Below are 23,346 nucleotides of genomic sequence, written 5' to 3'. Positions count from 1 at the left end.
AATGATACGACAAGTGTCTTTTTGTCCACCCACTGTACCCTATTTCTGAATCCAAGACACTGTGATCCACCACCGATTTAAGAAGCATCTAAATTTCAGGAATGTAAACATGACTAAGGAACACACTAGGAAAACACAGGATGAAGAAATAACTAACAAGTAACTGGGAAGCAACAAGAACAAATGCTGATGATTTTAAAAAAGTATTTGTTTCACTTGTAGGTTTATACCCAAAAGAATTACAAGCAACTTCTCTAAGAGGTATGTGCCCATGCATGTTCAAAGCAGCACAATTCACTACAGACCAGGAGAGGAAGCAACCCCAACATCCACTGCCAGAGGAATGGATAAAGAAAACGAAGTATATGCATACAATGGAGTATTATTCAGCCTTAAAAGAAGGAAATCCTATCACATCAACATGGATGAGCTTGGAGAACATCATGCTAAGTAAATGAGCCAGTCACAAAAAGACAAATACTGTGATTCCACTTACACAGGTATCTAAAAGTAGTCAAGTTCATTGAAACAGAAAGTAGAATGGCAGTTATCAGGGGCTGGGAGAGGAGACTTGTTGCTTAATGGGTAAAGTTTCAGTTTTGCAAGATGAAAAAATTCTGCAGATCTGTTTCACAACAACATAAATACACCTAACACTACTAAAATGTACACTTAAAAGTGGTTATGATGATAAATTTTGTGTTTTTACAACTTTAAAATTATCAAAAACAAAAAAATAGAGTGATTCAAGAATGAAAACAGAAACAAAGAAAGCAAAAGGAAGGAAAGATTAAAAACACAAGTTAATGAAAAAATCAAAGAGCAGACGTGATCAACAAAATAAAAAGTTGATTCTTAGAGGAAAAAATAAACATTGACTCATCTCTGACCTATCACTCAAGAGATATAAAAATAAACACTTCAGGGGCGCCAGGGTAGCTCAGTCTGACTTTGGTTCAGGTCATGATCTCACTGCTAGTGAGTTCAAGCCCCACGTCGGGCTCTGTGCTGACAGCTCGTAGCTTGGAGCCTGGAGCCTGCTTTGGATTCTGTCTCCATCTCTCTGCCCTTCCCCCACTAGTGCTCTGTCTCCTCTCTCAAAAAATAAAAAAATTAAAAATAAATAATAAATAATAAAAATAAACATTTCATAAAAAAGAGAAATAACTAAGGTATGGATGATATATATTTTTTAACGTTTATTTATTTTGAGAGAGAAAGAGGCAGAGCATGAGTGTAAGGGAGGGGCAGAAAGGGAGACAGAGAGAATCCCAAGCAGGCTCCATGCTGTCAGCACAGAACCAGACTCAGGCTCCATCCACCTCACCAATCGTGAGATCATGACCTGAGCTGAAACCTAGAGTCAGATGCTTAACTGACTGAGCCACTCAAGGTGCCCCATGGATGACATTTTTAAACCAAGGTGAAATAGATTTTCCAGGAAAATTATCAAAACTGGCTTAAGAAGGGGAAGAAAATAGCAAATCAGTATTTGAAGAAGAAATTAAAAAGGTTATCAAAATGTTTTCCTCTACAATATCTACCCATGTGATTCGGAGTCTGCCCTTTTATTTTTTAATTTATTTTTTAATGTTTATTTATTTTTGAGAGAGAACTCACACGAGCATGAGCAGGGGAGGGGCAGAGAGAGAGAGGGAGACACAGAATTTGAAGCAGGATCCAGGCTCTGAGCTGTCAGCACAGAGCCTGACACGGGGCTCGAACTCATGAACCATGAGATCATGACCTGAGCTGAAGCTGGACGCCTGAGAGACCGAGCCACCCAGGTACCCCTGCTCTTTTAAGGAGCCAACAATCCCTATGCAATGCATCCCAGGGCATGGGAAAAAAGAAATTTCACAACTTACTCTGGATAACTAGGACATAAAAGCTAGACAATGCTGCCTGCACACAAAAGAGGACTATGGGCCAGCCGCGCTTATGAACAGAGACAGAAAATATGAAATACTAGAAAATCAAGCCCAGTAGTATACTAAAAATAATATTCTAGTTCTGGAAGTGAACAGTAATGGTAGTTGTACGACATTATGAACATACTTAATGCAAACAAATTGCACAAGTGGTAAATTTTTATATATATCATCACAGTAAAAATTAACACTAAAGAAAACCGTCAAATCATTATGTTATACAACTAAAACAAATATATCATTGTATGCCAAGTAACTTCGATTAAAAACATTAATACACATGGGGCGCCTGGGTGGCTCAGTCGACTAAGTGTTCGGCTTTGGCTCAGGTCATGATCTAACGGTTCGTGGGTTCGAGCCCCGTGTTGGGGCTTTGTGCTGAGAGCTCGGAGCCTGGAGCCTGCTTCGGATTCTGTGTCTCCCCCTCTCTGCTCCTCCCCCACTCATGCTCGCTCACTCCCTCTCTCTCTCTCAAAAATAAACAAACATTAAAAAAATTTTTAATAAAATATTTAAAAATAAATATAAAATATTTAAAAAAGGGGGGTACATAACTAGTTTTTACTGTTTTTATCTGAAATAAAAACATTATTTTGCTCAAACTATTTCCCATATATAAATTCACAAGGCATAATGTAAATCCCAACAGTGAAGACTGCACCTCAGGAAAAGGGAATTCACAGGGCCAGGCAGTAGAGACCATTTCATAAACCGACTATGCATGCAAAATCCTGGTGCCAGAAACACCTACAGAAACAAGGAGGCGGTGACTGGTGAACATGTTATGGAACTGCAGCTATACTGAAAACCTGCTGAATTTCTCATTTAGTACAAATGAACTAAAGGCACAGTGGTCTGACCTTCACTGGCCCGGCTAAAGCCAGGACGCTGCTTCAGAACGCTCTTAAAAGATGAGAACTTTTTTTTTTTTTAATGTTTCATTTATTTTGAGAGAGAGAAAGAGAGAGAGAGAAACAGCACGAGCAGGAGAGGTGCAGAGAGAGAGGGAGACACAGGATATGAAGCAGGCTCCAGGCTCTGAGCTGTCAGCACAAAGCCCAACGCAGGGCTCAAACTCACAAACCGTGACATCATGACCTGAGCCTAGGTCAGATGCTTAACGGACTGAGCTACCCAGGCACCCAAGATGAGAACTTTTTAAAAATAAGAAGCAGGTTTTCAAATAAGAATGAACTTTAAGGCATCTATTTAAAAAAATCATAAGAATAAAAGTAACACAAATGTATTTCTTTAAAAAAAATTTTTTTTTTTAATGTTTATTTTTGAGAGAGACAGAGCATGAGCAGGGGAGGGGCAGAGAGAGAGAGAGAGAGGGACACACAGAATTTGAAGCAGGCTCCAGGCTCTGAGCTGTCAGCACAGAGCCCGATGCGGGGCTTGAACTCATGAAATGTGAGATCATGACCTAAGCCGAAGTCGGACGCTTAACTGACTGAGCCACCCAGGAGCCCCACCCCCATACTTACTTCTAACAAATGTAAGTGAGGCAGGGAAGTACAGAAACAGAATATAAGTCACCATAATTTCACTACTGAGAAACAATGCTGTTTTTCCTTCCTGTTTTATTTTTTTTTTTTAATTTTCCAAACTTGAGAACAGGGCAAAATACTATATCCTGCCTTAGTAAGCTTTTGAGTTTCAACCAAAAGATCTCAATTCACAATTATTACTATTCTTAATGTTCTCCAAGTCAGTAATAACCAATAATTTAATCTTAGTCTTTGTATCCAGTTTCTTACACTTACCTTGTAAACTTCACTGAAACCTCCTCTACCCAAAAGATGTAACAACAAATATCTGTCATTTAGCGTTGGATGATCTTTAAATCTGTGGAAACAGGGAATACAGAACATCCTGAGGTCAAGGACTACACAATCTTCCATACTAGCAAAATTCCCAGAATATCCAACATGCTATGCACATGATTATAGCTGCTACTGACAGTTTGGTAACACCACCAATATAGCTAATTGTAAACATGAAATAAGTTACATAGTTCAAAGAGACTACATAAATACAAGGATGGCACTGGCTATAGAGCCGTAAGGTATACATGCCAGCCTCAGCACAGTCACAACTGGACCTGTGACGTGTGTTGACCTTCCTCCCTGTCTGCCTTGCTATGAAGTGAGGGGACTATAGACTACACTAGATCAGGGATTTCCAAAGTGCGCTACACAGTTCCTCCAAAGTATTCAAAAGCCACATGTTTCCACCATTCCAAAACTAACACAATAAAACTCCCAAGATATTTTACATAGCCTTAAAAACAGATCTGATTATAAAGTAAATCACATGTTCGTCCTATGTACATTTATTTTCCCTCTTTGAGACAGTCTCATGATATAACTGTTTCTGCCACACAGGATTCCACCTTGTGTTGTTTTCTAACAATAAGACAAAGACAAGAGAGATTCTGGCAAAAATAACTTTAAAACTATTTCTACCTAGTTCCTGATCTTAAACTGCCCCACTGTTAATCCGGGAAAACTATTTTAATTTTGAGACAGTGGCATGCCTGCAGAGGGGTGCCACTGCTGCGTGGCGGTCGGCTCTGGCGTTCCACAGCAAGTTCGGCTCTTTGTTTAGTCGCACAGCTGTGGGTCCCTGGTCAAGTCAACGTAATTTTGTTGGGCTCTCATGAAGACAGCTCTATGCCTGACACATACAGAGTGCTGGATCACGGTAACTGCTGTGGCCTGCCACCTCCCAGAAAGAAAAATCCATGGCTCACACTGGCCAAACAAAAATACACAAGCAATAGCTATGTCCAAAAAAATCATGTTTCAGAGTCAGAAAAATTTTAAAAAGAAAAGATTACAAACTAAAGGTATTTCCCATATCAATCTACTTTTCAGTTTCAATCCTTTAAATGACTTATAAACAAAGGTGGGCATTCATCTACAATTAATACCTAAACCTAAGACAGTCTTGTTTAAAATCTCAGCACCCAAAGGGCCCTTAAAGGTCATTCTAAAACCATGCCATCCCAACCCAGGAACCCTTCCATGCCATGACACTGTCACCGGTGCTTCCATTTAGCAGGGCTCTGCAGGAATCTGAAAACACAGAGTATCCCAACCACCTACAACTGCAAAGCTATATTGTTTAGTGACCTCTATTTGTGTGAAAATGCTAGAATACATGTATACATATTTAACATATAAATCTATCTATATTTATTTATTTTTTTAATGTTTTTCTTTTTTAGTTTTTTTTAACATTTATTTATTTTTTTTAGACAGAGAGAGAGAGAGAGAGAGAGAGAGCGAGCATGAATGGGGGAGGGTCAGAGAGAGAGGGAGACACAGAATCCGAAGCAGGCTCCAGGCTCTGAGCTGTCAGCACAGAGCCCAACACGGGGCTCGAACTCACAGACGGTGAGATCATGACCTGAGCCGAAGCCGGATGCTTAACTGACTGAGCCACCCAGGAGCCCCTTAATGTTTATTTTTTGAGAGAGAGAGAGAGAGAGAGTGTGCGCAAGTAGGGCAGGGTCAGAGAGAGAGGTGGAGACACAGAATCCGAAGCAAGCTCCAGGCTCTGAGCTGTCAGCACAGAGCCCGATATGGGGCTCGAACTCACAAACCATGAGATCATGACCTGAGCCGAAGTCGGATGCTCAACCGACTGAGTCACCCAGGCACCCCTATATATATTTAAATTAAAGCAAGCCATAGTTGTGTTCACAAACCTGTATTACACCCTGCAATAGAGCTAAAAACACCATGGAATCATATACCCAATTTATATTAAGCAGAACCATCATTCTAGACCATTCAATTCATGTCAGAAACTGTTTAGCAATCTCCAACCCAACATACCCCCAAGTTGCTTACTGTGAATTATCTTCATTATGTATCCTTTTTAGTTCCCTGATATGTAGATTTCTAACCCTTTCTAGCCTTTCCAGCTCTGCCTGGATCTCTGCTTCCTCCTAAAGTGAAAAGGAAAGAAAAAGCTCAGAACACAGGAAACTACCCTTTAGGAATCTCATTTCAAAAACAGACATTTTTCTTTCAAAAAACTAAAGGAAAATGTTTCTTCCACATTAAAAAGGATTTTTTTTTAAGTACTAGAATTTTAATCATAAAAAGCAAGATCACAGTAAATAATAAATAAAATTCAAACCGTACAAAGGAGTACAAGTAAGAAAAAAGCCCTCTTGCTGCCCTGCCCTCTCGTCTCCATGCCCATTCCCCAGATGTAACTACTGTTAAGTATCCTGTGTAAATTTTCAGAAATGTTCTCTGTATTTATATACAGACATACAATCTTTTTTTTCCTTTTTCCTTTTTTTTTTTTTTTTTTTTTCAAAAATCAGGTTCTGTATCTGGTTTTGCTCTGTAAGTATGGATTATGTTTGGTGCCTTAAATTCCACTGATTTAACAAGATCTGAGAACCCAGTTGGAAAAACACACACCAAAGGCAGTTTATTAAATGCTTACTGACCATCATCCCCATAAGTAGTATCTACCAAAAATGTATGGGCTGTTGAATTTAGGAGATGGGCAATCCATATTTAAGATGCCTCTGTGAACATCATCAATACCTATTTTTATGTAGGTGACTTTGTGTGGTTGGTACAAGTTTAAAATATTAAGAGCTTTCAGATCAAATCTGAACCACCTGCTCATACTGAATATTTAACTTTTACCTAAGGATAACTACTTATGAAACTTTATGAGATATGCAGAGTTATCTATTGGTATATCACTGGCTGAAAAAAGTGCTCTCATTGGGTGGCTGGAGTTGACTCAAAAATTCAAAGACATGAATTCCACCATTCACGGTGGAATACAGGATATAATAGGGAGAAGAACTACTCCAGATTTTAGCAGGTATGTCCAACTATGACATTTGCTTTAATACGACATGTAAACTGATTTCTCCAGACATATTTTGCTCATTATACTTACCTTTTTAAGATGACCTAATCTGAGTTTGAAGATTTCTTCTTGTTCATGGTATTCTGCTAATGTTAACCTAGAAGATAATGGTAGAAATTCCAGTAAATTATTTGAAATTGTAGTGTGCCTATCAAAAGAGAAATGCCAAAGCATGCCATATGGTAGAGTCAGTCTGTTAAAATAACTAAAAGCTAGATTATCTTGCAATCTGACAAAAGAAAACTTCTGTGATTGGGGCGCCTGGGTGGCGCAGTCGGTTAAGCTTCCGACTTCAGCCAGGTCACGATCTCACGGTCCATGAGTTCGAGCCCCGCGTCGGACTCTGGGCTGATGGCTCAGAGCCTGGAGCCTGTTTCCGATTCTGTGTCTCCCTCTCTCTCTGCCCCTCCCCCGTTCATGCTCTGTCTCTCTCTGTCCCAAAAATAAATAAACGTTGAAAACTTCTGTGATTTATCAGATGTGACATGAAGAAAGGAGGCTAATTTATAAAAAAATGAGAAAAATAAATGAGCTTATATTTTTACATTATTTATGAAATGAGTTTTGTCCATACAATCTCAGATGAAAATCCATTGGGAAAGTAGCCAAAAATTATATGCCTGAACTTTCTTTTTGAAGAGACAGTAATAAGCCAATGGATGTGATGATTTTTGAGAATCTCGTACACTCTGCTACCATGATAACAAGGAGTAGGACGACATAACGGAAGAGTCCAGGATTTGGAGTCTGAGGTCTAGGGTTCAAAGTGCAACTCAGGCCAATGGCCATGTGACCTGGACAAGCAACTTTTTAAGTCTCAGTTTCTTAAGAGAGTGGCAAGCAATAGTACCCATCTAAGAAAGCTGTTGTGACTATTAAGCGAGAATGTGAAATAATTCCTAAGTTGTAAAATGGTATTTGAATACAATACTCAAAGGGCTGACTTGAGTGGGTAGTCACTTGTTGTGTTCCATCTACTCCAATCACAACTTTGTATCTTAAGAACGAGCATTTAAGGAGTGATCACTTACTCCTCCATCTTCACCCTCTTCACATTCTAGAAGCAGACACATAGACTTCAGTGTGTTAGATGTCACTGTTCAGTTATATTCCAAATAGCAGGAGAAAGAAGGAACAGCTATCCCATCAACCAGGAAGAGCTACAAAACAGCCTTTGAGGTCTGACTAAAAGAGACTAACAAGAGGAAATACATCCACTAGGTTGTTACATCTGTCCCTTCACAGAGGCAGAAGTACTTCTATCCATACTCCATATCACACGAGTAGAAAAGGGAGAAATGAAAATACAGTTAGGGATTCTCTCTGCCTGAAATAGGATTGGTATCACAGGTGATAATGTGACTCACTCTAAGGCTCCAGAGGACTGTTTTTGGCTTCTGGCCAAATGAATGAGCCAAGTTACAGATACTTTAATTAAAAACTGGACTAAAGGCCTTCCAGCTTGGATTTTACACAGGACTCCAGATGGCAACTGCTTACTGACACACTACTGGCCTAGACTGAGTTCTAGTTATTGTTCTATGGCAAGGAAACAGCCTATGCCTTCTTTATTACTACTAAGCCAATAGTCTTATGCATTAGCATTAAATAATTTTCAAGTAATACTGTAGGGACAGTCTCTTCACAAAATAAACCTGGGAGTGGTCACAAAGAAGACAATGATCAGACTGATGTGTACAACATTTGCCCAGAGAATCTTCCAAATCTGGGTTCCTACTTGGACTTTCTGAAAGAAAATATTTTAAATTTAAAATCTAGTTTTAAAATATTTAGTGAAATATTTAGTTATAAGAATGAAGATGTTTTCCAAGTTTATTCACTGTGTATACTATTATCACTATCCTCAATGAAATCATTAGTTTATTTACCTGTTCATTTCCCCTAAATAAACTGTAAGCTCCTAAGGCTAGGGCTGTATCCTTTAGCTCTGTATCCCTAGTGTCCAGACCAAGGCCAATTGTACAATATGCATTTACCATAAACTTACTAAATGAATGTCCAGGAAAAGGCTCCCCAAAACACCAAGTATGTATGGAGTAAGGAATGGTATTAAGCCATCTTTCTCACTGGAATGGGATGTCATGGACCTTAAACAATAGTGCAGTACACACACTATTATATTTGGTGGATTGGAGGTTAATTTTTTTGAGAACTGAGACGAAAACATAAAGGAAAAAGACATATTCTTCAATAAATTATACAATATCATTATCTTTTGTGTCTATCTTTAGACCTAAAACCTATTTTCAGCCAAAGACTCCCACAATGACAGCTTTGCAAAATTTCTTTTTCCCTTGAAAAACCAATGAAGCCACTACAGATATACAGATTACAATACTGGTTACTGTTTTTATGAAAAATGTACTTTAAATTTCAAACATCCAATTCAGGAATGAGCTTCATGGCTACCATCAATTCTTCAGTGATTGCTTACACTACTATCTATAGATCTTTCCCCCTGCCTTTTTTTTTTAATTTTTAATGTTTATTTATTATTATTTTTTTAATTTTTATGTTTATTCATTTTTGAAAGACAAAGAGAGACAAAGCACAAGCAGGGGTGGGGCGGAGAGAGAGGGGGACACAAAATCTGAGGCAGGCTCCAGGCTCTGAGCTGTCAGCACAGAGCCCGACGCAAGGCTCCAACCCAGGAACCATGAGATCATGACCAGAGCCGAAGTAGGATGCTCAACTGACTAAGCCACCCAAGCACCCCAATGTTTATTTATTTTTGAGAGAGAGAGACACACACACAGAATCCGAAGCAGGCTCCATTCCGAGCTGTCAGCACAGAGCCCAACATGGGGTCCAAACCCACAAACCGCAAGATCATGACCTGGCCTGAAGTCGGACGCTCAACAGACTGAGCCACCCAGGCGCCCCTCTTTTTTCCCTTTTTTATGTGAAATCTTCTTGAAGACAGAGGCCATGACTTGAATGTCTTCATATTAAGTACGTATAAGAAATATTTTAAATAGGTAAACAATATATAGGTTTTATTTCCCATGTCAATTCTGTTTGGCAGTTCCTGCTTAGTTGACCCATGGACCATTCACCTCACAGTCTGTTTTTGTAAATCAAGTCTTATTGGAACATAGCCACACCCATTCATTTACGTACTACAACAGGCTACAACAGTCAGCAGTGCAGAGTAGATGCAATAGAGACCAGCCTGCCTACAAAGCCTAAAAGTATTTACCATGGCCCAGTATAGAAAAAGCCTGTCAACTCCTGCCCTAGACGAAGATTCTCTTAGTGGTCAAAATGGGATGACCAGGGGCGCCCGGGTGGCTGAGTCAGTTAAGCATCTGACTTTGGCTCAGGTCACGATCTCACGGTTCATGGCTTTGAGCCCCCGTCAGGCTCTGTGCTGACAGCTCAGAGCCTGGAGCCTGCTTCAGATTCTGTGTCTCCCTCTCTCGCTGCCCCTCCCCCGCTCACACTTGGTCTCTCTCTTTCAAAATTAAACATTAAAAAAAAACTAAAGAAAAAAAGAATGTGATGATTAGGGAAATCTGACACAGGGCAGGGGTGAAAAAAGAAAGCATCTATACTAAGGCTATGCTATCCCTCCTATTCATGGCAGCTATGTGACTACACTGCAACCGAAGATATTGGTGTTTCCCACAGGTCCACAGAACAGGAAAAAATACTGGTGATGTCAAGATTTGGCTTAGTGGCAAAATATCTTTTTCCTAAAATAATACCTATTTTTTTCTCAGCTTGCTCCTACAGTTTCTGTGACTGTTAACCAAATGCTCTTTAGACCAGTTAAGAGCATTCTCCAGCTAGACGTTTTTTACCTCAAAAGAACAGCCAGGTAATCCCCCTAAGATGATGCCAATGTACCATAACCCAGAACCACACATAAACAACTCTATCATTTGACCACCATGCTGATACCACATTTGTTGTGAGAGTGGCCGAAGACCATGACGTCAAGTGACCTTATTTGTCCCGCTCACTTGAAAATACCTAAATAATAATTAAAAAGAGAAGAAATAACAAGTGGTGGTGAGGATGTAGAGAAAAGGGAACTCTTGTGCAGTGCTGGCAGGAATGTAAATTGGTGCATCCGTTATGAAAAACAGCACGGCAGTTCTTCAAAAAATTAAAAATAGAACTATCCTATGACTTAGCAATTTCACCTCCGGATATTTATCCAAAGGAAATGAAATCACTCTCTCAAAAAGACCTATGCACCCCCATCTTCACTGCAGTATTATTCACAACAGTTAAGACATGAAAAAAACCCCTAAGTGTCCACCAATGGATAAATGGATAAAGAAACTGTGATATACATATACATAGCATGGCGTCTAAAGTTAATAATACTGTATTGTATATGTGAAAGGTGCTGAGAGTAGATCATAAAATTCTCATAAGAAAAAAAATTGTAACTTTGTGAGGTGATGGATGTTAACTAAACTTATTATGGGAATCATTTTATAATATCTACACATATCTAATCATTACGTTGTACACCCAAAACTGATACAATGTTATATGTCAGTTGTATCTAAATAAAACTGAAAACAAACCCCAAAATACACCCAACCACCCCCCAACAAAAAAGAAAGAAAATACCCAAATAAGATGAGGACTAAGAAAATGAATGAATTTTACGTGGTTTTTATAGAAGTTGTGAGCAAATTCACCAACGTAACTAAAAAGAAAGCTTACGCCCTAGAAATCCCCGTAATTTATCCTTTTTTCCAGTGGCACTCCACAGGGCATTTGTATTTTGGGGAAGACTGTGGTATCTCACAGAGTTCACATTAATAAAGAACATACGTTTCATTTTCAGCTCCGTTGGTCTTGCTTTTCCGCTGTTTCTGCTCATTGGTTGCCGGAGGGGCCTGTCCCATGGCAGGGGGTTTCCGCTTTGCTAACATTTTCCGTTGTCTTTCTATCTCTTCCCTCTGTGAATTTATCCTTTCCTGCTGCCTACAGATATAAAAGATGTTGCACAGAGAAGAAGGTCAAAACACTGTAACGTGGCTGGAGAGTAAACACAAATATCTTGGCACCTATATATTTGATAGACTTGAGAAAAAGTAAGCCCCTTTAAATCAAGTAGAAATCTGATTATAACTTCAGGTTAGAAAAGCCAAATAACTGATGATAGAAAGATTTTTTTTGGAATGAGTCTGTGCTTTAAGACCGTAGTTATGATTATTCTCCGAACAGGAAAAGTAGGCAGGAACAATATCAAATTTCCACTGCGACCTTATTTTCTGACTCAAGAAAGAATTTTCTGATTCCTTTTTAACAGTTAAGAAAATAACTCTCAGGGCGCCTGGGTGGTATCAATTTAACAAGAACTCTTGGGGCGCCAGTTTGTTGAGCGTCCGCTTCGGCTAAGGTCATGACCTCACGGTCCCCGAGTTTGAACCCGTCAAGGCTCTGTGCTGACAGCTCGGAGCCTGGCGCCTGCTTCGGATTCTGTGTCTCCCTCTCTCTCTGTCCCTCCCCTGCTCGCACTTTCTTTCAAAAATGAATAAACATAAAAAAAATTTTTTTTGTTTTAAAAAGAAAACAACTCTTGGTATGGCTCCATTAAAAAACCGTATTTATGTAAGAAAAATATTACAAAAGGTCCCAAGGGCCTTTTTATTTTTTTTATTTGAATTAAAGTTTCCTCAAATTATATCTAAAAAGTTAGCTAATATGAGGGATGCTGAACAAAGTAAAAAAAAGATTTTGCTTTTAGATCTATCATTTATTCTAACTCTAGGTGAGCCATTACCGCCCCCATAGTCATTCCCACTCACTGATATGGTCAAACCTAAACTAAGTTTTTAAAAATCAAGTACATTCAGAGAAACCACAATGAAGCCTTGCAGCTAGTAAAAAACTCCTTAGGGAATAGGACGTAAAATGAATTCATAAAAAATATACATAAAGATTCTTCAGGTATCGGGGCGCCTGGGTGGCTCAGTAGGTTAAGTGTCTGACTTTGGCTCAGGTCATGATCTCGCGGTTTGTGAGCTCGAGCCCCGCCTCAGGCTCTGTGCTGACAGCTCAGAGCCTGGAGCCTGCTTCGGATTCTGTGTCTCCCCCTCTCTCTGCCCCTCCCATGTTCATGCTCTGTCTCTCTGTCTCTCAATAATAAATAAATGTTTAAAAAACAATTAAAAAAAAAGATTCTTCAGATATCTAACACCATTACCGTTAGAGGATTTCCTAAAGAAGTCTGAATTTCCTATAATAAACCTATTTGCACATTAGTAGCCAATAAAAATACCAATATATGAAAACTACTTTCTCTTGTATATGTCTAATAGATATTAAAGTTTGGAGACCTGGCATATTAAAAATATACCAAGATTTCAGATTAACCATTCAAAAGACTAAAATCTATAAATCACCAACCCTAGTTGAGAATCAAATGCTAGCTCCCTTCTCTTTCTTCTACCATGCTTTCCCCTACCTCCTTTGCTTGATTCCACCTTCATTTTTGCAAAGTAAGAGAATCTAAGTTTTTAACCCATTTTCAAATGAAATCTATTGAACTCTCTTTCCTGAACACTGTAGTAAGTCAGTCTCTAGACTTTCCCTATACTCAGTGTTATTTTCTTTAGAAGAATGGCAACCAGAAAAACAAGCCTATATTCCAGGGCAGATGCCCATTATACAATTTATGCTGCCGTTATCTATAAGGACAATAATGTAAGCAAGATTAACCTAGTCCAAACACTCTAAATAAATAACCATTCATCTCATAATACAATTCCCTTGGCTTTAGGATGAGCTGGGTCATTGATTGGATGTCAATGTAAAAGAGTTTTCTTATCTGAAAAACCCTTTCAACTATCGTTAGAGATATGTCTCCCCACCAAAGAATATGTAGTATGAATCCTTCATGGCTTGAAAGAATTCTGGATTGAGACATAGAATCCTTAGGTAAAATCAAAACCCTCCTTTTGACTCAATGAGATAGCATGGTCTCTGAACTGTCTCTCAAGAGGAGTTTCCCAATTTAAAAAAAAATGGTAAAGTATCTTTAGCTCCTTTTTATCCTTTCATGGACCATGAATGCAAGGCACAATAAACTCTCTGGAGATAACCATAAATATTTAGTTTAAACTATAAACTATAGTGGGGCTAGTGAAGTACCACAACATTTTATCTTTGAAGACTGGCTGCTTTGGAAGACAGATTTTTAGCAATCACCCTTATCAAACATACAACTAATTTTCTATGGTTTCTAGTAAGAATCCAAAAACTTGATCTCCAGAGATTCATAAAGAAAGGGGCCCCACAGTCATCATACATATTAAAGCATAAACACAGGGTGCGATGATGCCAAAACACCTCTGGGGAAATATTAAACCGTATATACTAAGAACAAGAGCGCTTGCTTGAACACAAAAATGGATGCACCAGAGTTCACGATTATATATAACAATTCCTACGTTAATTCTTGATATTTTTGAAATGATTTAGCTAATTATACTGACAAATAAAAGTCATCTAAAGATAGACCATCAGTGATACTTAATTTAGGTTTATTTTGGGAGTAGAATCTGGAGTTATATCAGTAAACTTGGAAACTTCTCTTAGAAAAGGACCGTGCCTTATCAAGCCTTGTATCTCCAACACATCTGACACTGCCTTTTAGAACTGATCCTTAGATATTTCTTGCATTGCATCAGTTTTAGAGAATGCTTGCCATTTACCACCCATGGAAAGAGTACTACTACCACTACTACTACTATCTTTTACACAAGTATTGATGATTTGATAAATCCATCTCACTCAAATCTAAATAATCCTATTTAAAAAGCCACTGCCTCTACAAGAAAACAAGACAATTTGCCTTAGGTATCGTTACAGGCTGAGGTAGGTCACCTAAAAAGGTATGTTAAAAGTTCTAACTCCCAGAACTTCAGATTATAACCTTAGGAGATAGGGTCATCAAATGTCCTTACTTAAAATGAGGTCATACTAGAGTAGGGTGGGCCCTTAATTCAATATGACTGATGTCCTTATAAAGGGAGAGAAGGCAGAGACACATGGGGGGGGGGGGACACTGTGTGAAGATGGAGGCAGAGACTGAAGCTATGCTGCCACAAGCCACAGAACATCAAAGAACGATCCTCCCCTAGGGGCTTCAGAGGAAGCATGGTCTGTCAACATCTTGGTTTTGGATTTCTGGTGTCCTGAACTATGAGAGAGTAAATTTATGTTGTTTAACCCACCTGGTTTATGGTATTTTTGTTACAACAGCCCTAGGAAATGAATGACAGGCGCTCTCAACAGTAACACTGTATTCCTGACTCCAACCCACCATACATACATACTAGTAGGAGGTATTAAAAAACAAACGTATTTTCAGATATCACTTTAACCAAAAATAATTTAGCAATGATCTACAGGTAGCTCCTGAAAAGCCCAGGTAAGAATTTTTAAAGATTCCCACAACTTCATGTTCTGTATCTACTGTGAAACAGTATGGATACCCAAGGGAGATCTTGACACTTACAGAATCAAGAGAGTTTTTCATTATGGATCATGTAACCAAGAATCAGATGGTTCACAAGATCACTTTAAAATGGGATTCTAGGGGCACTTGGGTGGCTCAGTTGGTTGAGAATCTGACTTTTGATCTCAGCTCAAGTCACGATCTCACAATCTCACCGTTTCGTGGGTTCGAACCCCCCACCATGAGGCTCTCCGCTGGCGGCATAGAGCCTGTTTGAGATTCTCCCTCTCTGCCCCTCCCCCACCCACTCACTCTATCTCAAAATTAATAAACTTAAAAAATTTTTTAAAGAATAAAATAAAATAAAAATGGGATTCTATAATTCCTTATACACCAGAATAAATACCTGGAGTATCATTATGATGCTATAATGTTTAATTTACTCATGCTGATAATCCACTTCTTAAATGACCACAATTTTGTTTATAAATCAAATCCCATTACTTCAATGTTGTTTCATTTCAATATAAAAAAACTTTATCTATCTATCTATCTATCTATCTATCTATCTATCTATCTATCCTCTACACCTAATGTGGGGCTCATGACCAGGAAATCAAGAGTCACATGCTCTATGGACTGAGCCAGCCAGGTGCCCCGAAACAAAATCTTTTTTTTTTTTTTTTTAAGGTTTATTTATTTATTTTGAGAGAGATGGGGTGGGGGGGAGAGAGAGAAAGGAGAATGAGAATCCCAAGCAGGCACTGCGCTAACGGCCTGGAGTCCCATACAGGGTTCTATCTCACAAATCATGGGATCGTGACCTTAGACAAAATCAAGAGTCGGATGCTTCACTGACTGAGCCACCCAGGCGCTCCTAAACAAAATCTTAGTAAAGAATTTTTTCCCTCTTTGAGGAAAACATCCTAGGAACTTAACTGGAAAGCAAAGCCTTTTGAGAAATGCACCAACCACGCTGCATCCAGACTTTCCAGCCCGCTCTTCTAATCTATAGCTGCTGGACTTGAGTGGCAGCCTCCAGCTGTGTTTCTGACCTCCAGCCCAGCCACCCTTGCTCTCTCTGCAGACCTGCCAACTCCCACAACCCAAATCCTTCATCTATCCTGTTGATACTGTTTCTCCTGCCTAATGGGGATTTTGTGCAGTTCAGTGGTTTTTGTAAACTGACAAAAGTCTTTTAGTTTGTCTGAAGTCAAGGGGAGATTCTTCTCAGCAACAAGGACCTCCCTTCTGTCCTAAATGGGTTTTCCTCCAATTCCAATCCAAACTTTTACACATCATGCTCTTCCTACAGTTTATCTGTGTCACTAAATGCATAAATGTTTGAGAGAATTTACCACTCCCCCGAGATTCTCTAATTATCTAATATATTCTACATCCTTCAAGTGATCTGTTCGAGCTCTGCATTTCAGAAATCTTGACCTAAGGACAAGCATATACTTAGGCTCAATATTTAACGGTGAAATTTAGATCACTTCAATAAAAAACATTAAAACCATGCCCCCCCCATCAAAAACAAATTTTTTATTGCCTTGCCATTGACTGAGATTTTAAGATTTATTCAAATAAGAAAGAGTATACTGAATAACAATAGTATGTAACAGAACTACTTTCTCAAAACTATAAAATAAACTACTTCTTCAACAGGTTCAAACATACTTTGGAAAGGAAAAATTGCTAACCTGGACAAAAAATAATATAAATTTGATATGATTTTCTTATTAGCTGGTAAATCTTCGGTGTTAGGGAATAAAGATCACTTGAAAAGAGCAGAGGAACACAGTGAAAACAAAAGAATTGCACTGGAGGTCCTGCTGAGACTGTACTTGATTATCTGATTAAATTTTTAAATGTTTTGAGGATGGTCTCTTCTCGTAAAACCTAGTACTGCTACCTGGTGTTCAGCCACGTCACCCACAAATTATGTTGTCATGGAGTTTCTCATATACAGAAAATAATCATTTATAAGGATATCAAACATAGCCTTTACAACTGAAGAATTTCAACTGCTGCATTAAAACTGAAAGGGAATTAATTTATTAAAGCAAAACTTTAGAAAATAAAATACCTGTAATTAGTAGACACTGGCCAGACAGCTTCCCAAAAGAGATGGAGATATTTTATATGACATAAAAGCATGAAAAAATGCTATCCACCTAGGAGGAACAATCCTAGTTAGGGATCTCATTTAGATAGTCCCAATTTCTCTGATGGCTCTACAGCTAAGTCATCATTTTGTACTCTGTGTAAGATTTCCAGAACCTTCTGGGACTCGGGGGCTGCTTACAGAGTAAAAAGATAAAATATCGCTGTCAGCAAAAACTATGAACATTTTTCTTAAAAGTAATTACATTTTACATCTCTATACAAACACACTATCTTCAGTCAAAGTCTTCAGATATTTTAAAGACAGCCATCTAAGAAGTAACCATTGTCAAAGACTTGTAGGGTCACTATCACATCTGGGACTCAGTCTGAGCATGAGGTGGCTATGGCCAGTACTGGGGATATAAGTTATATCTTCAGATCGCACTCTAATGAAACTGGATGGGGTGTCACTTGCAGGACAATGTGCACGTCCTGGTCAGGGTGTTAAGGAATGGGTGGGTACCATGACTCCATGTAGTGGCCACTATTATAGTGCCCTGGTGCGTTCCTGCTATCACCAGTCACCCATGCTTAGTGCTCGGAGTGGATGTCATTCTGAGCCTCTGGCACCTGACTTAACTCAAAAGGCTTTGTTTTCCTTCGTGGGTATTGTATCTTTGACTCAACAGCTAGCCTCTTATCACACCAAATTACACATACTCAAGGTACATGTGTGAGGCAAAAACATATCTAAGCCAAGGGGAGGGTAATGTATCACATATAAAGCAGTGACTACTAATGTGCAATCCAGGTTAGTATTATACTTTATTTCAGGCATATATTTGTTGTTTCTTATGTTTCCTTACTATTAAAGGAGTCCCACACTCTCCAATTACTGCGCAGGAAGTTATTTCAGCTAGGAAAAAAGGCAGGAAAAGCAGTCTATAGAATCCTCTAATTCATAGTGAGCTACAGATCTCAAGTTTGAGAGCCCATGATTAAAAACACAATGCCATTCTCCCCAGTCTCAGATGGAAATAATCTAATAAAAATAAATAAGATATACCAAAATACACGATAATCTAAAGATTTACTTAAGTCCAGAGCCAATATTAGCTATTTACACAGTTGGAATTTTAGGATTTTAAATGGTAATTCCCTCCTTGGAGTAAATACTTGAATGTTGAGTGCTTAGGAGTCCAAGTCACTGACAGACACTGGGGTTGGCTACCAGCCTGACCACTGGTTCAGCCCCTGCCTTTGAGGTAGCCGCTCTCTCCAAGGTCTAGACACGGTCTCCTTAAAGGGCCTCAGGGACAGATCCTAAAGGTTTGCCTAGGGTTTTTATTGTTTTATACCTAACTCAGGATGTTCTTCCTCAGGTCCTTACCTATGTCATTTTTCTATGGAGCCAGAACAAATACGTTCATGGACTCCTCGTGAAAATCCATTACATAATTTAAAAGATAACAAGTCCTAGGATTTTTCTTCCTTAGCTTCAGCAATTCTTATTCTTCGTTAAGCTTTAATGTAGAACTCCTTTATTTTTTCTCTAATAACTTGCGTCATTTTTTCCAGGACTTCACCTCATTCCCTACCTTTCATTACACATATGGGGACTAAAGCTGAATGAAAAGAGGACTTCTACTACTAGGATTTTTAATTACTACAATTACAGCAAACTTAAAGCAACTTTTCAATTTCAATGTGATCATCGCACTTCACTTACTTGATAAGGTTCTGGAAAGCATAACCATCTGTCCATTGCTCAGTAAAAGAGGCCCCATGTCGAACAGTGGTAAAATGGCCCAATCTCAAGCGGTCTTGCATGCTTTTATCTCTACATGCCATCTTCTCTTGTTTTGACTTAGGAGAAAGGACAAATAGAAAATAATTTTATTCTCCTATGAGAATTCAGATATAGCATGATGTTTACTTTCTGTACTGTACTGATCAACATTTAGTACAACTGGCTGATTCTACATGGACTCTGGGAAGTACCTTAAAACTTTAAATTCTCTGCATTAACATATACCGTCTTATTTCAAAAATAAAAATGGAAAAAAGCAGTTTCTTTTCCATAAAATTAATGAATTAAAAGCTGAAACAAAGTTCTCCTATCTCTGACATTAATAAAATGACCTACTATCAGCGTTCCCTGTCTTTTTAACAGCATTCCAAAGATTTCAGCAAAAGTAACCACCAGTCTCTCAAACCTCTAGCTTGTAATAATTTCATTAGCAAGTACTGCTATCTTTCAATATAAGATAAGTGTGTGTTGGGGACATATTAAAAAACTTTCAAGAAACAGTTACTAACAACTATTAACATCAAGTCACAACTAATCAATTACTATAATAAAGGAAACATCGGCCATACATAAGTATAGGCTGACTTAATTTTTTAAAGCACAAAGCACTTAATTATCACATTTTTATATACATAAGTTACTTCAAATATCATCTCTAAAATGGAAATGTTAAGTACTGCTAAATGTTTGTAAGAGTTCTAGGGTATGTACTTCAAAGGTCAGGATGAGTGTAAGAACCAAGGAGCGCCACACCGCAAACAAACCAGGACAAGCTGTCCCTGTCCGATCAACATCACACTCAGAGCAAAGCACAACCAGAAACGATGTCCCATATTATCACTCTGGATGTTTGCTGCTGTGTCCATGGAAGAAAGAATTCTAACTGTCAAATTATAAGGAGTCTTTTCCTAAAGGGGTGCCTGGGTGGCTCAGTCAGTTAAGCATCCGACTCCCGGTCTCAACTCAGGTCATCACCTCACGACTTGTGGGTTTAAGCCCTGCATCTGGCTCCGCGCTGACAGCCTGGGATTCTCTCTCTCCGCCCCTCCCCTGCTCATGCTCTCTCTCCAAAAATAAACAAACAAACAAACATTAAAAAAAAAAGTCTTTCCCTAAAAAGCCCAACTTTAAAATACTTCCATCTCAGGTAAGGAATAAGGAGGCACAAAATGATACCCTGAGGATCTTGGGAGCAGGGGTCAGGCCACCGTTAATCACTCACCTTTTCTATAAGGAGTTTCTTGCTCATTGTCACACACCGATTTAATCGTTCTTTATACTTCTCTAGCATCTTTTGCTGTTCGTCAATCTGCCGCCTCAAATCACAGTTGGCCTTCAATGGAAAATATTTTTTATATTAGCTCCAAGGAAGATAGAGGAATACAAAAGCAGTTTCTAGGGAGTCCAAACAGTATTTCTATTGTTAATCAAAAGCAAAATTAAAGTCCAAAGAGCTAAGATTAATTATGTTTACAATTTTTTATAATATTTCCTTCCTTTTTTTCTCTCTTAATAAACTTATCTTTTTAGTAAAGATGAATTCTGTTACAAGTGGGCATGTTTTTCTACTGATCGTATTTCACTCCTCTCAAAAAGCAGTTATAGGTAAATCTAGTACATCACATATACCTAAACTGTCACAAAATAAAAAACCTACAATTAGGGAGATGTTTAAAATACATACAAAAGTTGATTAAGCACTCTACAGCACTCACAGAATACTTTCAAAGGGTAATTAAACACAAAAAAAAAACTGCAGAATTTTTTTTTTAAACCACATAACGTTCTCAGGATTGATTGTTCTTTGTTTTTCTATTCTTGTTTCCAAAGAAAAAGAGACATGAATTTACATAAGTGTTTCTTTCCAGAGAAGCCAGGCACACCCATGCCCGCATAAGACAGAACTAACAAACGGGATGAATATAAGGTCCCGGTTCTCAAGAATGCCAGAATGTAAATACATAGTTAATTTAGCTGTGGTCAGAAGGATGGGCTAAATACTTTGAAAATTCAAACCTCCTACAATAACAGAGAAGGGAAGAACCACTAACCCAAGGTCAATTTTGCCCTGCGATTCTTAAATTTATTCTTGTATTAACAGAAGACCTCTACTCTTTCAACAAATAAACGCTACTTTATAATAATGTGCTTGAGTTGTGAAAAAAAATCTGGTATTTCCCAATCAAATGATATAAGTGTTTCTGAAACAGTAAAAAGCACAAATGGAAGATGTTACAGCACATGCAATTTTAGAGACTTTTCAGCTTCGTTTTTAAAGTGACCAGTGTACAACAGCTTCCATCTCCAAATTTCTACTCTTCTCATAAGTTTAATTTCTACCTGTTTTTTGTACAGAGTTCTATGTACCACTCTATCAAAGGCAAAGTGTAAGTACATTTGGGGAAATGTAACTAATTCATAATAAAGAATCCATGGTGCGCCTGGCTGGTTCAGTCAGTAGAGACTGCGACTCCTGATCTCAGGGTTGTGAATTAAAGCCCCACGTTGGGTGTAGAGATTACTTAAAAATAAAATCTTGGAGGGAAAAAAAAAAAAAAAGAATCTTTAAGACAAAGACTATGTAATGTTTATATGAAATTCAATCTTTTTTTGGAAGGTAAACACTCCCTTAAAAATCTATAATCAAATGTATGGAACCAATCAATCTCTGGCAGCTTATTTAAAATCTTAAGAACTCGACAGGCGCCTGACTGGCTCAGTCAGTAGAACATGTGACAACTCTTGATCTCAGGGCCAAGAGTTCAAGCCCCACACTGGGTGGAGAGCTTTCTTTAAAAATAAACAAATAACTAAGTAAATAATTTTAAGAACTCTAAATTTTTGTGGTTTTCTAGCATTAACAATTTGTGTTCAGGTTTACAACAGCACCTGCCTATCAGTTCCTGATGTCGCCTTATCCAACATTTCACTAAAATGGAAAAACCCAATGAACCACCCATGCCTGCCTAAAAGGAGACATGAGGAGTGCTCATTGCCCATCCTGCCTGATCCAAAACACAGAATTTAATCAATTTGAGAAAAATGGCAGCTGCCATCAGTGTCTTCCTTTTTGATGTATCCATTCCTTTGGTATTGTTCTACAGCCAAAGAAGACTACAACCTTTAGAAAACAAGGTAGTAGAAGGTGGGCAATGGTGAGTAAAGGGAGCATACTACTTTCTAGAAAACGAAAGCATTTTTTTTAACTCAAAAACAGTGCTAAGTCAGTGCTAAGTTTTTCATAAACTCCTCAATCTTTTCTGAAAGAGTTGGGTGATGAAGAAAGATGAACCCATGCTCCTTTTTCAATCCAGCAGAGATTCTCGGGAGAAAAGCCTACCGGTACTAGAACTGGGCTAGGAGCTTTCTAAACCCACAATCTAGCTAATTAAAACCTTGGCAATACAACCAGCACCCACATGAACAAAAAGAGGAGTTAAGAGCAACCCCAAGCAAGCACATATGCTAACAATAAAAGATGGAAGATAGGTACTGACTCTAAATATGCCTCTCCAAATCAAAAGATGGAGAAAAGGAAACAACCAAAAATCAGACCCAAGGAAAACTACTTCTGAATAAGGAAAAAGAACATCAGCTTGAGAATGATGAAAATGATCTCCCTAAAGAATGAAAAGAACATTTTAGAATACTGCTTGTCATAGTCCATAAAACACAAAAAGACATGATGTCTATGAAATCAGAGCAAAAAACCATCAAGAATGTACAGGATGGAATAAGAAAGTGAGTTAGATAAGGGAAAAAAAGTAAGTTCAAATGTAAATAACAGAATCAAAATTACATAAGATACAGTAAACAGCAGAAAATATATGGAACACAAATTAACATTTTAGTAAGATTCAGAAAAGAAGGTTGATCATATTAAATAAGACTCCAAGTGATAGAAATAAAGGGGAGAAATCAGGGATCCAGCCTAGAAACCAAGGAAGAAGCCAACACAAGACAGAAAGAGGCAAAAAGTAAGCATAACCACACATTTCCAGAATAAGAATTTAGAGACCCATGTATACAGAAGTACCCTGGCAAAATTTCTTGAAATCTAAGAATAAGGGGGGAGAGTACCTACACTCATCACAAAAAACAGATTACAGTGCAGTGTTTGTTCCTTTGGTCATGGT

The 23,346-nt window shown here is 38.3% G+C and overlaps 1 protein-coding gene across 6 annotated transcripts in view; it reads right to left on the bottom strand.

Annotated features, from left to right (window-relative positions):
* TLK2 (tousled like kinase 2) overlaps positions 1 to 23,346 on the bottom strand; it is a 115,715-nt gene that overhangs the window by 22,819 nt on the left and 69,550 nt on the right. For all 6 annotated transcript variants that reach the window (XM_086687659.1, XM_086687657.1, XM_086687656.1 and 3 more), the window contains 6 exons: positions 20,433 to 20,543; positions 19,130 to 19,266; positions 11,658 to 11,810; positions 6,873 to 6,939; positions 5,792 to 5,889; positions 3,698 to 3,779 (listed from right to left, as the gene is read on the bottom strand). In XM_086687659.1, coding sequence (XP_086543785.1) covers positions 3,698 to 3,779; positions 5,792 to 5,889; positions 6,873 to 6,939; positions 11,658 to 11,810; positions 19,130 to 19,266; positions 20,433 to 20,543 — 648 coding nt within the window. The remainder of the gene's footprint in view (positions 1 to 3,697; positions 3,780 to 5,791; positions 5,890 to 6,872; positions 6,940 to 11,657; positions 11,811 to 19,129; positions 19,267 to 20,432; positions 20,544 to 23,346) is intronic.

Source organism: Puma concolor, chromosome E1 (assembly GCF_028749965.1).
Source record: "Puma concolor isolate L17-30 chromosome E1, mPumCon1.1.hap2, whole genome shotgun sequence".
Classification (NCBI taxonomy): domain Eukaryota; kingdom Metazoa; phylum Chordata; class Mammalia; order Carnivora; family Felidae; genus Puma; species Puma concolor.
This window is presented reverse-complemented; position numbering and strand designations above follow the sequence as displayed.